This window comes from Bombyx mori, chromosome 23 (genome assembly GCF_030269925.1).
Source record: "Bombyx mori chromosome 23, ASM3026992v2".
Classification (NCBI taxonomy): Eukaryota; Metazoa; Arthropoda; class Insecta; order Lepidoptera; family Bombycidae; genus Bombyx; species Bombyx mori.
In genome coordinates this window covers 8,762,885-8,778,186 of record NC_085129.1, presented here as the reverse complement: position 1 = coordinate 8,778,186, position 15,302 = coordinate 8,762,885, and the positions used below count along the sequence as shown (strand labels likewise).

The window sequence follows — 15,302 nt, the reverse complement described above, 5'->3', positions numbered from 1 at the left end:
TTAGCCGACCAGTCAGCTTATCAGAAACAATATTCAAAGCTATATGTAACGTGTTTACTGGTTCACTAAAGCACATTGATTTGAATTGGATAATAACGAGTTTTATTAACTTTATTATGTTTGAGCCACACAATAATAATAAATATATTGTTTTGAAATATTACTCAATAACAACCACCAACATAAATATTTTTTTAAATCTTCAAGAAAATTCAAATAGTTCAGGAAGTAATACTAAATTAAATGTGGAATTAATTAATTAACTTAGATAATCAGACAGTAAATAGCAAATGAACAGTCTCACTTTTTGTAAAAAAAATTAAACCTAAATTTTTTCGGTGCTTTCACTATCAAACTTAGTTATATTAAATATCTACACTAAAATAATAATAAAACCATTAAGTGTTGCATAAAATTAATACCTAGTGCATTTTTATTCTTCACAGCAGTATCACGTTCACCCATGCCTCTTTATGTGAGTGGATAATAATGCTTTGCCTATATCGCACCTTTACAATTAATTATAGAGACCCATATCGAAATTATTGGATTGAGACTAAAGTTTAAAATTCAAAAGTGGACCTAGAACGAACCTTTTCAGTGACTCATATTAATCAAATGACCAAAATTTGCTTATAAAGGGAAAAACTTATCCATCGGTCTCTTTCGCTCCGTCCCCTTCCTCTATAATACGTATTTTCGGTTTGAAAACTTTATTAGATGTTTTCAAAAAAAAACATATTTTTTGGGTTGGGTCTCTATGATTGTAAAGGTGCAATATGGCCGTCCAGTACGTCAGGCGGATTCGATATTTTTTTAATACAGGTTAATGAGCTCACCTGGTGTAAAGTGGTAACCAGATCCCGTGGACATCACGAAATGAATGCCGCAATTAATTTGCTGCTTATATTGCTAATAAGAAAGAACAGCGAAGTAAAGTCAGGGTTTTCCATACATTCACTAGCACCTACTATTCGAGGTGAACGTTCGTTGTAAGTCTAAATCATTTAATGCGTTTCTACATTTACGTTTTCTGTTAGGGAGCTTGTTGAATTACGTAAATAAATTAGGTTTAAGTGCCGAGGTAAATGTTATAATTTCCGTTTCTGGAGAGTGTAAACGCACGTGGTTGATAAAGTAAATAAATCTCTGAACGCGTGCTGCTAGGAATTCCGCACGGAGCCTACGTGCTTGACCGTCGTTTAAGTTTGTATACACAAATAATCCACAATATAAATAATAAAATTTCGTAAACCGAATAAATATAGCATTAAGGAACACCTTATAGAAGTAATTATAATTGTCTATTAGAATTAGATTGTGTTAATTTGATATAAAATATTTCAAAGCTACTAGTAGTAATTAATGGAGGGAGGGGGCATTGGCTAATGTGAACCCGCATGAATGGGTACCATATTCTCGTCTATTTCTGCCGCATAGCACTCATACGTTCAGGCTTGAAGCTTGGCACCAATATACATAAAATCGTGATTTCGACGTCATTTATTAATGGGGTGGGGGAGGCGGCAGCATTCGTTGAGTCCCGATAACCACTTAACATCAGATGGTTCGTGAGCTCGTTCACTCCTATAGTGCAACAAAAAGCTTTGGATGCTTAAATTTTTATAACGAATTTAAAATAGTTTATCTTACAAAGGAATGGTTTGAAAACTATTCACAGTTCATCTTTATCTGTGTTAATGGAAGAAATATTATAAATCAATCAATTGTGTTTCGGATTCAATGGTTCTATTTATTTAACTAGCACAGGTTGCTTCACTTGTCTATTAAACTTTCCTTAATGTACTGGCGTTTAAATATCACTCATATAAAAATGTTTGTTCAGTCATAAATCATAATTATTTATTGAGAAAACCGATCTAATAAAGTCATTCATGATCCGTATCTGGGTAGAAGAAGCAACTTAAAAATATTAATTCTCTCGTGTTGTGTTGTCGGGATGTTTTTGATATTCTAAAAATGTCGTTTCGGGTCGATGCGTATGGTGTTTTAAAATATTTTTGATAATTCTTTTTTATTATTTGGAATCGCATTAGTCTTCGGTGGCGGCGCTTTGCAAAAATAGATTTTGGCGGCAGTGCGAGTTGAATCCCGAGTCCCGGTCGGACTTGCCCAGTGCATCGCCAGCTCCCACCAAATTCATTTAAATTAAACACCACGTAAAAATACAGCTGTGGAAATTATATAGTGTTCGGGGCCAGACAAAACGATGTCGGAAACGGAGTTATTTTCGTGATATCAATAGTTATTAAGTGAAGTGTTATGTAAAATAGGAACGTGTGGAAAAGTTCAAGTGTAGTCATAATTAAAATGAACGGTACAGGGACACTGCGTTCCAAGTTCAGGGGCGTGAAAAAAGAGTTGTTAGACAGACAGACTAGCATGATAATCCAGTCAATGACAGTAGGTATACTACATTGATATGACTATAGAAAAAAATACTTTAAATTAGATACTTTAAATTACAAACTGATAAATAAAACAGAATTTGTGTTATTTCTAATTTTAAAAATAGCGGGCGTTTGGTTATTGATGATTGATAAATGATAGTAATTGCACTATTGTTTACATACTGTATGAAATTAGGTCAAATACATTAACGCAATCTTAAAACATCTCACCGTCGAAACATCTTTTGTGCTCTCACGATACCGGAGTACATTTTTTTGTATGAGTCATTGATTTTCAAGAAGTTCTTAGTCAATGTTTATTTTCCAAGCGATTGGTAAAACACAAGATCCACGTGAAGTGCGATCAGCTGAGCGAATAATCGAAACCACCAGCTTGGTTATCAGATCGATATGGTTCCCACGACGACGCGGTAACCCCACCGTTTTATGAGGTCTCTTGAAAGTGTACTGTCCGTTTGTTTAGAGAGTAGCATTCGCCATGGCTTCTTCCGGTGTTGCGTCCCCCACAAAACAACCATGATTCATTCGGGGCAGGCTATTGATCTAGTGCAGTTGTTGTCGCACCGGTGATTTCGTTGCGTTTATGCAACTACGTTATTACTATGATTCGTCGGTACGTATGCCTTGTTAACTGCGATTTCCCATGTCTGCTTTTCAACTAAAAGGCAGCCAGATAATCGTTAAACATTTTATTTCGATTTCTTCGATAACAATCAAATCAAATTGCTTATCGATGATTGTGGCACACAATTAATTCGATTATGTCATTAAATGATTCATATTTGTCTCGTGTATCTTTGGTTGGCGTATGCTGAAGTGTTGTGAGGAAGTTTATTAAATATTCTTTGAATTTTACTTGACATGAATAGTAATCAATTTATTTATCAACAATGATCAAAGCTTATTATGCATAAGCAAACCTCCAGGGGTACATGCTGCTAAATCATGGATTGTTTTTTTAATTGTACATGTAATAAAATGTATTTTGTTTACAGATTGATGAACTATACTTGGAAATACTTTACGAGATCCTACACAATGTCGGGGGATGTGATGTAGGCTGTGAAGTCGGACAGCACGCGATGCTATCATACGTGCAAGAAGCATTTAAAATAGGCAATGATAAACACACGCAACTTCTTACCAAAGCGGAGGCTAAAGAGCCTCCGGAGTTGATGCTGAATGTCGAGGTGGTCGAAGCCAAAGATTTAGTTCCTAAAGACCCGAATGGTCTCAGCGATCCATTCGTTACGATTTATTTGATGTCGAACTCGTCACACCGGTACAACACATCGGTGAAGTCGGGAACTCTAAATCCTGTTTGGGAAGAACATTTTTCTTTGTGAGTATACTATTATTATTGATTCTGAAATATTTATGAGCTATTAAATTCTTGTATAGCGTGATAAGGGGACATGCTGCGCCGACTCCTCATAATGGGGGACTTCTCAAAATGGGATAAGGGCAAAAAGATATCTTTATTAGTCTTATTTACGAATGCTTCTTGAGGGCAATAGTACATGAAAACTAAAACAGATGGTAATCCTGTTCATTCTTGACAGGATATCGAATTTTGATTTAGAGACTTTTTTAAATTAAATTTGTTAGCATTGCAAGCCATGTAATGCAATGAAAAAGCGGTTTTTTTATTGTTCTTATAGACAGACGAGCATACGGCCCAGCTGATGGCGAGTGGTTACCGTCGCTCATGGAAGTCAGCAATGCCAGGGGTTGAACCAAGCCTCTGCCTACCGCTGAAAACTCTTCACAAGCCTCGTTTGAAGACAAGTGTGATGTGTGATGTCTATAGTAGTCTTGTGTCAAGAAGTGGGTCGTCTACATCAATATTTACTGTAATTGCGGGTACATATTCATGATTAGCTTAGGGAATTAATTTAGTGTTTCGTCTATGTTGAGATAGTATATTTTATCATTTTGGCTCTCATGTATCATGTATATACGTATACTAAAATTCGAAAAAATGTATTTATTTTTGTTAAATATTAATGTATATGCAATATAGCATCAGCCTAAAGATAGGACGAAAAAAGAAACACATATAGTAAAGATCGTTCGGTATTTGGATGTGGTAATAAAACGTTTACGATTTTTCTGTACCGCTTCAATGCAGAATGCAGGCCACGTTTTGCTTGGCAAATGTTTTTTAATCTTCAGTAGTTTTAATTCGATTTGTCGTAGACTTCCATTCGCATAAATATATGACTTAGTTTTTTATATGTTTTTATTGCCATTGAGGCACCGGCAAACGTCACCTGATGGTGAGAGATTACCTTCGCTCATGGACATCAACAATACCAGAGGGCAGAGCCAAGTCGCTGCCTAGAAAATTACTTATATCAAAATCGTGATAAATGTAAAAATGCAAAATAATATTATTACTTTGTTTCAGACCCATGTCTGGCACTGTGAATGAAGATTCCCTTTGCTTAGAAGTGTGGTAAGTTTTTTTTTATTAGTTGATTGTTGCAAATGTAAAGTCAATTGGTATGCAAGTTCAGCTGATGTTACATATACAGATGTATGAACATCTGTATATGTCGACAACGTGTAGACAGGAGGATTTCTGCGGTAATTTTACTATTCATTGAAGATAAAAGAGGAAAAATGTACATAACTAATATGCTCAAGATATTATTATTAACCTCCTGTGTCATGTGGCTTGACTGACATTAATGTACCAGCGAATATTTCATTCATACCAGCAACACCAGAGGCGTAGGCATTCTTCATTCGCTGCTGCCTACCGTCACAACTAAAGCTACTATTACGATAGGTCCTTAATACTGTATGTCATATACAGATACCCTTATTTATTAGCAAACCTCAATAAATTACGTACAAAGTACATGTTTTAAGTGCATCAAAGTACATATATTTGATCTTAGATAACTTTGAAAATTATTCGGTAGTCTACTTTTTTATATATTTTTTTATTGCTTAGATGGGAGGACGAGCTCACAGCCCACCTGGTGTTAAGTGGTTACGGAGACCATAGACATCTACAACGTAAATGCGCCACCCACCTTGAGATATAAGTTCTAAAATCTCAGTATAGTTACAACGGCTGCCCTACCCTTCAGACCGAAACGCATTACTGCTTCACGGCAGAAATAGGTAAGGCGGTGGTACCTACCCGCGCGGACTCACAAAAGGTCCTACCACCAGTCTAGTCATTTGTTTCCAAATTTAAAGTAATTTCTACGCAGTTAGGGTTCACGAATATATTCATTACGGGTTTTTTTTTTAAATTGTGTTAAATTATAAATGTTATTTGTCTCGAGAAAGAAACGTCGTGAGTTTGTACTCATAGTTAGATCGTTGATAATGTTCAACTTTTGACACTAGGTATAAATGTTTTAAAACATAAATTTTAAGTCTGGCTATATTCAGTTGTTGTAGTAGAGTCTGTATGTAACAATCGGATAAGCGTCTGCGCTTTTTGTTCACAGGGACTTCGATCCAGCAGAGACGGTCAAAGAGAAGATGACGAAAATATTTGATGTGAAGGGCGTGAAAGGTCTCCGTAAACTGGTCAAGGAGATCGCGATTACAGCCTCAACCGGAAAACATGACAACGAACTGATTGGAACATCTAATATACCACTCAAGGTATGTATTGCTCATATGGTTCACACTAGAGGTCGGGTTGGGGTTCATCTTTGGGGTTTCTCATTACATCGAAGCGTAAAGGAGCTAAATGGTGTTAAATGGTTACTGGAGCCCATGGACAGCGTAAATGCGCCATCCACCTTGAGACATAAGTTCTAAGGTCTCAGTATAATTACAATGGCCGCCCTGCCCTTCAAACCGAAACGCAATACTTTTTCACGGCAGATATAGGCAGGGTGGTGGTACCTACCCGCGCGGACTCACAAGAGGTCCTACCACCAGTAAGAAACATATACAGTCTTATAACACTTACTTAAAATATACCAGTTGAAAAATGTTCGTATCGTTAACATCTGAACAACTTACGTTGTATTACCTAAAAATATTACATATCCGAAAAAAACTATTAATGATACACTAAAATATGTAGTTTTATGTAGTTCATAAACACAGTCTGCCTTTATTGGCTCTAATGTGTTTATTATACGTTCTACCTTAAGTCGTTGAACCCTTGTTCTAGTAATTAATAAGGGTTGACCTGACCCGGATTAAGGGACCGGGTGTTTTGTATTTTTTTTATGCCGGTTTTTTTAGCTTCAGCGACCGATCATTTCGGCTTCAAACTTTGTTGCTCTCACAAGTCTAGTCCGAATTAGAGTATGAAGTTTTTGAAAAAAATATTCGTTCATTATATACAGATAATACACTGTGTAAGTAATAAAAATATTCTCTACCTACGGGTGTATTCACCTTCATCGCTTAAAATAAACCTGATTATTTATTATGTTTAAAAGAAGTGGTTTAGTCACGGTACCGTACATAGAGCATTTAAATGTAGACCATCAATGAGAGAGCGGAGTAGTATGACGCTTTTAATATAATATCTTTAAAAATTCACCGTGTACTTACTTCGTGATGTCACTGGATCGTATAATGTTGTGTATTCAGTTATCAGAAATTCAAATTATTTAGTAAATGTTATGTTTTCTGAGTACTATGTGTTTTTTTTTTATTTTTCCGTTAAGTACTGTCGCGTTCCCGATCCGGTGGTAGATTCTACGAAGCACGGCTCTTGCTAGGGTTCGTGTTAGCAACAACGTCAGATTTGAGCCCCGTGAGCTCACCTACTCGCCCGATTGCACTGATATAGCCTCTCAAGGCTTAGGTAGGATTTTTTTTTGTGATTTGTTTAAGACCTACATAATTTCACGACAATTTATGACCTTCACGATTTTCGTAATCTTAAAGGCCTAAGCGAAATCTGACTTCAATACTAGCCGTGTTTGCTTTGAAACCTTTCCAGTTAGTTATTGATGTGAAAAACTCTTATTACCTACACCGTTATTCGCATCTAACTGGTGTTTCTTTGTACACATATTACTCATACATTAAAGTTACATAAAAGTATTAATTTGTACGAAAAATCTAAATTACGATTAATAAATAACGTTTCTAATTATTATTATTATTTTTTATTTATTGCTTAGATGGGTGGACGAGCTCACAGCCCACCTGGTGTTAAGTGTTTACTGGAGCCCATAGACATCTACAACGTAAATGCACCACCCACCTTGAGATATAAGTTCTAAGGGTCTCAGTATAGTTACAACGCGCAACATCCGCGCGGACTCACAAGAGGTCCTACCACCAGTAATTACGCAAATTATAATTTTGCGGGTTTGATTTTTATTACACGATGTTATTCCTTCACCGTGGAAGTCAATCGTGAACATTTGTTGAGTACGTATTTCATTAGAAAAATTGGTACCCGCCTGAGATTCGAACACCGGTGCATCGCTTCAACACGAATGCACCGGATGTCTTATCGCTTAAGCCACGACGACTTCAAATATTTGGCAAATATTGTTTTGTGAATTACAAACAACGAAAATTTAGTTAATAAATGCGATTCCCCTGAAGTATAACACCAACCTTTTATTCTATGTTAAGCCCGCATGAGTTAAAGGCGTGTTATTAAAGTCCCACAGTTCCGTGTCCTTAGAATGTTCTCAATGGACAAAATGTATTTTAAAAACATTATTAATGGTTAAGATGCTCTGTCGTCGTAATAGAAGAGATACGGACATATGTAAAGATAACATAAATAAGCTACTACAGATGTGGCCCATTTGTTGTGTGTAAATGTGTGTGTTGAGGGTGTGTTGTAAATATGAAATACATAAACAAGGAAGTTAATGAGCTTATGTATTATTATAACTGTAACGGAAGTATATCTGTATGATGACAATATGTACAAAGATTATAATATTATGTTTTGGTTGACTTGACCCTCGACCACCGATTTATCTGTCTGTTTGTTTGTTTGAGCGTCACTCAAAAACTACTGACCTGATTTTGATGAAATTTTTCGAGCTCGCAAGCTGGTTATTGAGCGCTTGACATGTCATTGTTTGAATTATTTTTGAAAATATCACTACGTTGTGTGTGACCGTCTAAAATTAAGTGATCCGTGCTAATTGAAAAAACATGTTAACGACTACTCACAGACGATCGGACGACAACTGTTTTGATTATATTTCAAAGAATATTTATATATAGAATAGATAGATCTTAATACATTTGTATTTTTACAGTCCATTCCAGCCGGCGGTATGGCCATGTGGTTCAGTTTGAGCAAGAAGAGTAAGCTGCGTCGTCAGGGCGTCGTCAAAGTGCGGCTCAACTTTTCCTCGGAAAAGAATAATCAAGTGGCGGCACAGGAACATCGGCATTTGTTAAGGATCGTTCTGTTGCACGAACTTGAAAATTCAAAGGTAGGAAAATTTCCGATGAGAATGCTCTTTGCGTGGGACAAACTTAAGACGTAAGTTTAAATTATAGCGCAATGTATAACGTGCAGTGATTTAAATACAAATATTTCTATACCAGAAAGGAGATGAAACAATCTGTCATTTATACGGCCGTCTGGTGTAGTGGTAAGTGACATGGTCACTACACAAGGGGGTCGCGGGTTCGAATCCCGCCAAGGGAAGATATTTGTATGATAAATATAAATGTCTTTTCCAGGGTTATGGATGTATATTAAATATGTGTATGTGTATAATAAAAATCTTACATTTATATCCGTTATCTGGTACCTGTAACACAAGTTCTTTACGAACTTATCACGGGACCAGTTAACGTGGCGTGACTGTTAGTAAATATTTATTTATTTATTTAATGGAAGCACAGATAATTATAAGATTAATGTTTAATATTTCGGATCTCGTTAGTTTGTACATGTATATACCTGCTTGTTTAAAAACGATACGAACTTGACGCAGTCTGGTTTGTAAATAAAATCACAGACAGACGCTTTTTTTTTTAGTTTCCAAATAAACATTTTTGCTATATAGAAGAATACGTCTTCTCACCTTCATTCGTTCGTTGGTAATATTTTTACTGCACCTGATTTTATTGTAACAAGTTACTGCATTGAGCCCCGGAGGTCATGACCTGGTTGTGTCAACATATAAATCAAAATATCATACGTCACGCATAATCGTGACCATCTACTGGTCATTTTTAATTTTAAACACATGAATAGTATTTTAAACTGTAGTAATATAATAAACGAATAAATATGTAATAGCAGTAATAAAACGCTCGAGTTTTCGTCACTCTGTGGCGCCGATGTTTAAGATTTTTTTTATCTACGTAGCCATACCCTGGTACGTCATCTTTGGTCTGGTTTCTTTGCTTTTGATCTTTATGCGGTATGCGGTTTCGTAAACATAGTTTTGTGTATATTTCAATTTTGTCTGGAGTACGAACTTTTTTGGTTTTTTTAATGGTTGTTTGGTAGAAACGGTATCTTATCCTTTAGGCCTTATTCTGAAAAGAGCCAGCAGCTAAAAAACACACTTAATTATAGTTTTATTTTTCTTAGATGGGTGGACGAGCTCACAGCCCACCTGGTTCTAAATAATTACCGGAGCCCATAGGCATCGACAATGAAAATGCTGCCACTCACCCTGACACATGAGTTCTAAGGTCTCAGTATATACAATACAACGACCAACACGCCCTTCAAACTAAAACCTTTTTTTTATTGCCGTATAGGCAGACGAGCATACGGCCCACCTGATGGTGAGTGGTTACCGTCGCTCATAGACGTCAGCAATGCCAGGGGCAGAGCCAAGCCGCTGCCTACCGTTTAATACTCTCCACAAGCCTCGTTTGAAGAAGTACATGTCATAGCGCTCGGGAAACACCGTGGAGGGGAGCTCATTCCATAGCTCATTCCATTCCTCATTCCACACATTACTGCTTCACAGCAGAAATAGGCTGGATGTTACCAACAACCAGGCACCAGCCTACCCTTGCGGACTCACGAGTCTTCCTATCACCAGTTGGTCTCGGTTGGGATGTCAATAAAAAAAGAAACCATCATATGCCTTACAATCATTCAGATCGACCAAAAATATGCATCTAAATCAGGTGGCCCCGTATTGGTGGTGTGGAAACTTCAGCGCTCCAGCCGAAGCGATCCTCACTCAGCACGTGGCGCAGAGCGGCCTCTCGCAGCTCGACAACAGCCTCGTGCAGTGGTCCGTCTACTGCGCCGTGACACCCGACCATCCCTTAAGCTTCAACCTCTTCAACACGCTTCTGGATAAACTAACTAAACCATTGCAATCAAGTAGGTAACAAAATAAAATCATGTTTCCGCCTAAACAGATCTACCACCAACATAATCAATGTATTCGCTACATCGACCGTCTCCGCATCGAAATGAAACTGCATCGAAAAAAACTTAGAACCTACGGAAAAGTAAAAAGTTGATTATCTAGTCGTTTTTCAAAATCAAATGATGTCTATTTTTTTTAAGGGATTTTATGACCTGGTAACTAACACCTTTAAGTCATTTCTTATTTTAATTTATATTCTTATTATTAAAAATTAAGAAATGAAATGAAATGAAGATGATTATTTTGAGATATTAATCAACTAGGATGAAATCAAATGAAATGAGATGAGATGATATGGGATGAAATATAATCTAAGTAAAATGGTGGTGATTCACTGAGATTTTTTCAGTGGACTTTTTGGAGGATCCCGAGAAGTTAGGTCCTGTGGCTTTGTTTCATTTTCCCACATTTGTGCCCTTTCACATATATTTATTTAAAATTAAACAGTTAATAAATCACCGCTATTACACATTTAAACCTGAAGAAACACTAAATAGACAAAATAAAACAAATCACACAACTTCACTCCTCGCGTTCCCGCCAAAAAGTCCAAAAATGATGTTTATGATGTAAAGGGAAAAGTGCCAAGTTAAATAAAATAGTTGGCGATGGTAGCTTATTGGATAATAGATAAACCGTGAACCCACGGGTCGGTTTATTAAATAATACCGTTCGATTTCGTGCCATAACACGCTATTTACATAAAATAAAAAACGATTGATCTTAAAATCTGAATAGTTACACCGTAGTTCTCGGAAATAATTTTGTACTCCTGTGAGCAAGGTTTCTTGATATAATATAAAATATAGTTACCCCATTGAGTTTTCCATTCATGCCGAAATTTCATTGAAAAACAATTAATTTTTACCAATCCTACAAAATGTTCTTCCAATTAGGTCTCGTTATAGAAGAGGATGTCAAGTTGTTCTGGGATGGCGCAAGAAAATTACTACCCACGTGTTATAGTCACATTAGAAAATTAAGAAAGAAGACAGCCGGTGATAAAACCGTTATGAAAACTCTTAGAGAAGTCCTTAAAATACTATACAAACTATCTATATTGGATGTTCCGGAGTGTATAGATTTGTTCCCTAAGACTTCTTATGGTTGGCTGAGAGATGACGCTGGGAAACTTAACGTGTACGAAGTATTGAATCAAGCAGTGATACAGGGCGCCTCCGACTGGTTCGTTCATATATTAGACAATAATGAATGCAAGGATAACACTGAAGAATCGCGTCTGCAGCATTTGATCAGGGTCATCCAGCTCGTGAGGTCCGATTTGCAAAGAGCTGTGGAATATTACGACAGAGTTTTCATAGAGTAAGTTTGTTCTTTTATTTAACTGGGACCTAAGAGATTCCGCTCGATGTGCCAGCTTCTTTGAGTGATTAAATAATATTAATAGATTTATAAAGGTCATGATTGGCGGTGTAACTCATTGTTCTCACCCATTGGTACTCATTAATATGTTTTTCAAGGAGGAATTTTTTCATAGCTTCACATTATGACTATTGACTTAGGGTGCGTTCCATTATGCGCGCACAACGATCAAAATGTTCCTTTAGTCGTTCCACATAACGCGGTCATTGTGGTAGCGGCGAAAACGTCACTTATGACGTCATGATTTACGCTCTCAAGAAGCTCACGACGACCCATCTAAAAAGGTGGGTCGAAGTGATCATTGCGAAAATTAGCGGCGTTTTCAAAACTCAAAGCATCAAACATGGCGACCGTTAAGCTTACGTTATTTCATGCGGAAAGAGATACTACCTGGAGCATTATTGCGACCTCTTACCAAATATCCAAGTGCCGCCGCAAAAGACATTTCAATTACATTTGAACGTAAATTAATTAAATACACAATATTAAATATAAAAAATTAAATTATAATTTAAAATTAAATTATAATTTTTTTCAATATAAATCGATTTAAACAATAATTAATTAAGTTTCTTTTCAATGCTTACAGATTATAACCTAACCTCTCAAATCTTTTTATTAACTCGTCGTTTGTATTATTTACCTCCACGCTCAAAACGCTCTTTGATCCATTCCACTTGAGTTTACGACAGTATCGCTCACATGCAAGTGGAACGGGAAAAATTGCGGTTGTGAGCGTGATCGTTGTGAACGTGGAACAGACCCTTAGTAAATATAATTGTCTCTTGCCATGAAGGTTTTGTTGAAGTAATCTTTTTTGGGTTGTGACGTACCGGCCACGCCGACCGCCCCCGACCCCCGCTCCTCCATGAACCATGTCACCAAAGCACTAGGGCTGTTATAAGGCTTAAAGTATTCTTTTAAAACGGGTCAGATTTTGAGGTTTACAGGTAGAAAGGCATGTTAAGCTCACATGGGTACCTACCATACTGCCTATTTCAGCCCCGAAGCAATCATCGGGTTTACGCAACTGAAACTTCCAATACCTATCTCTTGAGTGGCACCATCCCTGGCGCAACAGCTACGCTAGTAAAGTGATATTAAAATATGAATTTCATTTCCAGGGTTATGAGTTTTCCATACACGAAGGCCCTCTATGGTCTGTACGAGAGCAAGATAGCCTCGTTAGTCGAACCTGAGGTTATAGAAGTGTGCAAATGCCTTAAGAGGCTCCAATATAACGAGGGTTCCACTACAACCGTTCATTTGGCTGGAGGCATTGCCGGAGTTACAGGACTGGGTGCTCCGGAAGTGGCCAATGAACCTTTGTCTATGGGGACCACACTGTTTGAGCTATATTTGGCTTTACAGAGGTTTTTGCTGTAAGTATACCATAATGATTTCTGGTAGTCTATTCATGTTTCATAAATGAGTATAATAGGACGCGGCATGCACTTTTCTATCACTGAGGGGAGAAAGGGGAATATCAAATTTGGAATGTGCTATTATAGGCTTACTGAGGTGGAACGGTTCAATCAAATAGCTATTTTGTTAGATCGGGTATGCAGTCTCGTCACTGAGAATAATCTGCACAGAATTTACTTTAACATACTAAAACCTATTTATCTAGTAGCGTTTACTTGGACCGTATAACCATATTCTTAGATCTATCTAAGACCACACTCTCGTTGTGACACGACGGACGTGAGGGCTGATTTTGGACAACAAATCAGTTTTGTTATAGGTAGATTTTATAATAAGACTGTTATTGAAACTTTTTGAAATCCATACTTATTCGATATAAATAAATAATAATAAATATGACACTAAGCTTACACATCAGAATAACACAGACTATAATTATAGTGAGCTAAAAAATATAGTGTGCATTGGTACCCAAAATATAACGATAAGTGTCAAGTAAAAAGGAAAAAATCTGCCATCTGCAAGATATTGTGTCTTACGCCGCAAAAACCGTTAGAGTTACACGTCTACAATCTAAAATGGAAATGTTTAGCTCAAATAGTTCTACAAAAAAGCCCGTGACAGCATATATCTATCTTTTATTTGTAAGTCATTATCGCCAAAATGGTGAACCATTAATATAAGAAGAGGAAATATTTGATTAGATTTTTTGTTTGTTACGTTCTTTTTTATTGTGTCTGTTACTGTCAGGACCAGATTTGTATAAAAGAATAAATATTCAATAATATTAATAATAAATTACAGTTCTCGAAGCGAAGAGAGGGTCTTTAGTATGGAATAAATAAAAGACTAATATTTTCAGGTTAGGCCAGGGCTTGAATGAGACTGAATGGAGTTCCTATGCGATATCTAAATTCCACGGATGGTTTTTCGGCGGTGTCGCCCAGTGGCTGGACATAGCGGCTTTCAAAGCTCTAACACGTATAGAAAAGGCAGTCGACTTAGACAATTTAGTTCCGGTCGACACTAACGTGAAGTACAGCAGTTCCGGAGTCGACACTCTCGCTATATTTTATCAGATTAAAATATTCTGGCAACAATTAGCGTGGCCTGACGTTGAAGGATGTTACACGTTCGTCGCTAAGATAATTGACGTGAGTACGATTGTTAGTTACTTTATTGAGTATATAAAATGAGGGTCTCAATATCGATATTGTAGTAATAATAGGATTTTAGAAATAATATTGGTCAGTGATCATTTCAATAATAGGCAACACAGACAAATAGGAAAACAATATGAAAAATAGTTTTGAGGCATACTAATTATACGATTTTATTATTTTACAACGGTCTTTGTGATTTATGTATAAATAAAATCTGACGATTTTAATATTTTTTATCACAACTGTGTTGGGATAAAGTATTATGTGTATTACCGTTATGTGTGCAAGTATAGATAATAGACATTGATTAGGTCGGCGTTTGTTTTCATGTAAAGTTCGTCCTAGTTTTGTAAGGTTTACTGGTGGATTTACACCATAATTACCTACCCCAGTAAACCAGAACCCATAGATATTAGCAACGTTAGTGCCGCCATCCACCTTGATGCCTTGACAAAATGCCTACCCCACCCGCAAACGGAAACGCAGTAATTGGTTCGCGGTAGAAATAAGCAGTGTGTTAATATCTACCAGTGTGAGCTCAAGTTAAACTAGTAAAATGAGTTGCGATGAGCTGATGG

General features: G+C 36.7%; 1 protein-coding gene across 10 annotated transcripts in view; it reads left to right on the top strand.

Annotated features, from left to right (window-relative positions):
• The window catches only part of LOC101744243 (protein unc-13 homolog 4B), a 64,033-nt gene that overhangs the window by 40,028 nt on the left and 8,703 nt on the right, over positions 1-15,302 (top strand). For 8 of the 10 annotated variants that reach the window (XM_012695893.4, XM_021352218.3, XM_062675211.1 and 5 more), the window contains 8 exons: positions 3,428-3,774; positions 4,843-4,890; positions 5,903-6,062; positions 8,657-8,836; positions 10,503-10,704; positions 11,650-12,076; positions 13,261-13,518; positions 14,424-14,715. In XM_012695893.4, coding sequence (XP_012551347.2) covers positions 3,428-3,774; positions 4,843-4,890; positions 5,903-6,062; positions 8,657-8,836; positions 10,503-10,704; positions 11,650-12,076; positions 13,261-13,518; positions 14,424-14,715 — 1,914 coding nt within the window. Of the gene's footprint in view, positions 1-1,949; positions 2,425-3,427; positions 3,775-4,842; positions 4,891-5,902; positions 6,063-8,656; positions 8,837-10,502; positions 10,705-11,649; positions 12,077-13,260; positions 13,519-14,423; positions 14,716-15,302 lie in introns of those variants that run through there. The other 2 variants (XM_062675214.1, XM_012695897.4) reach the window with 1 other exon arrangement.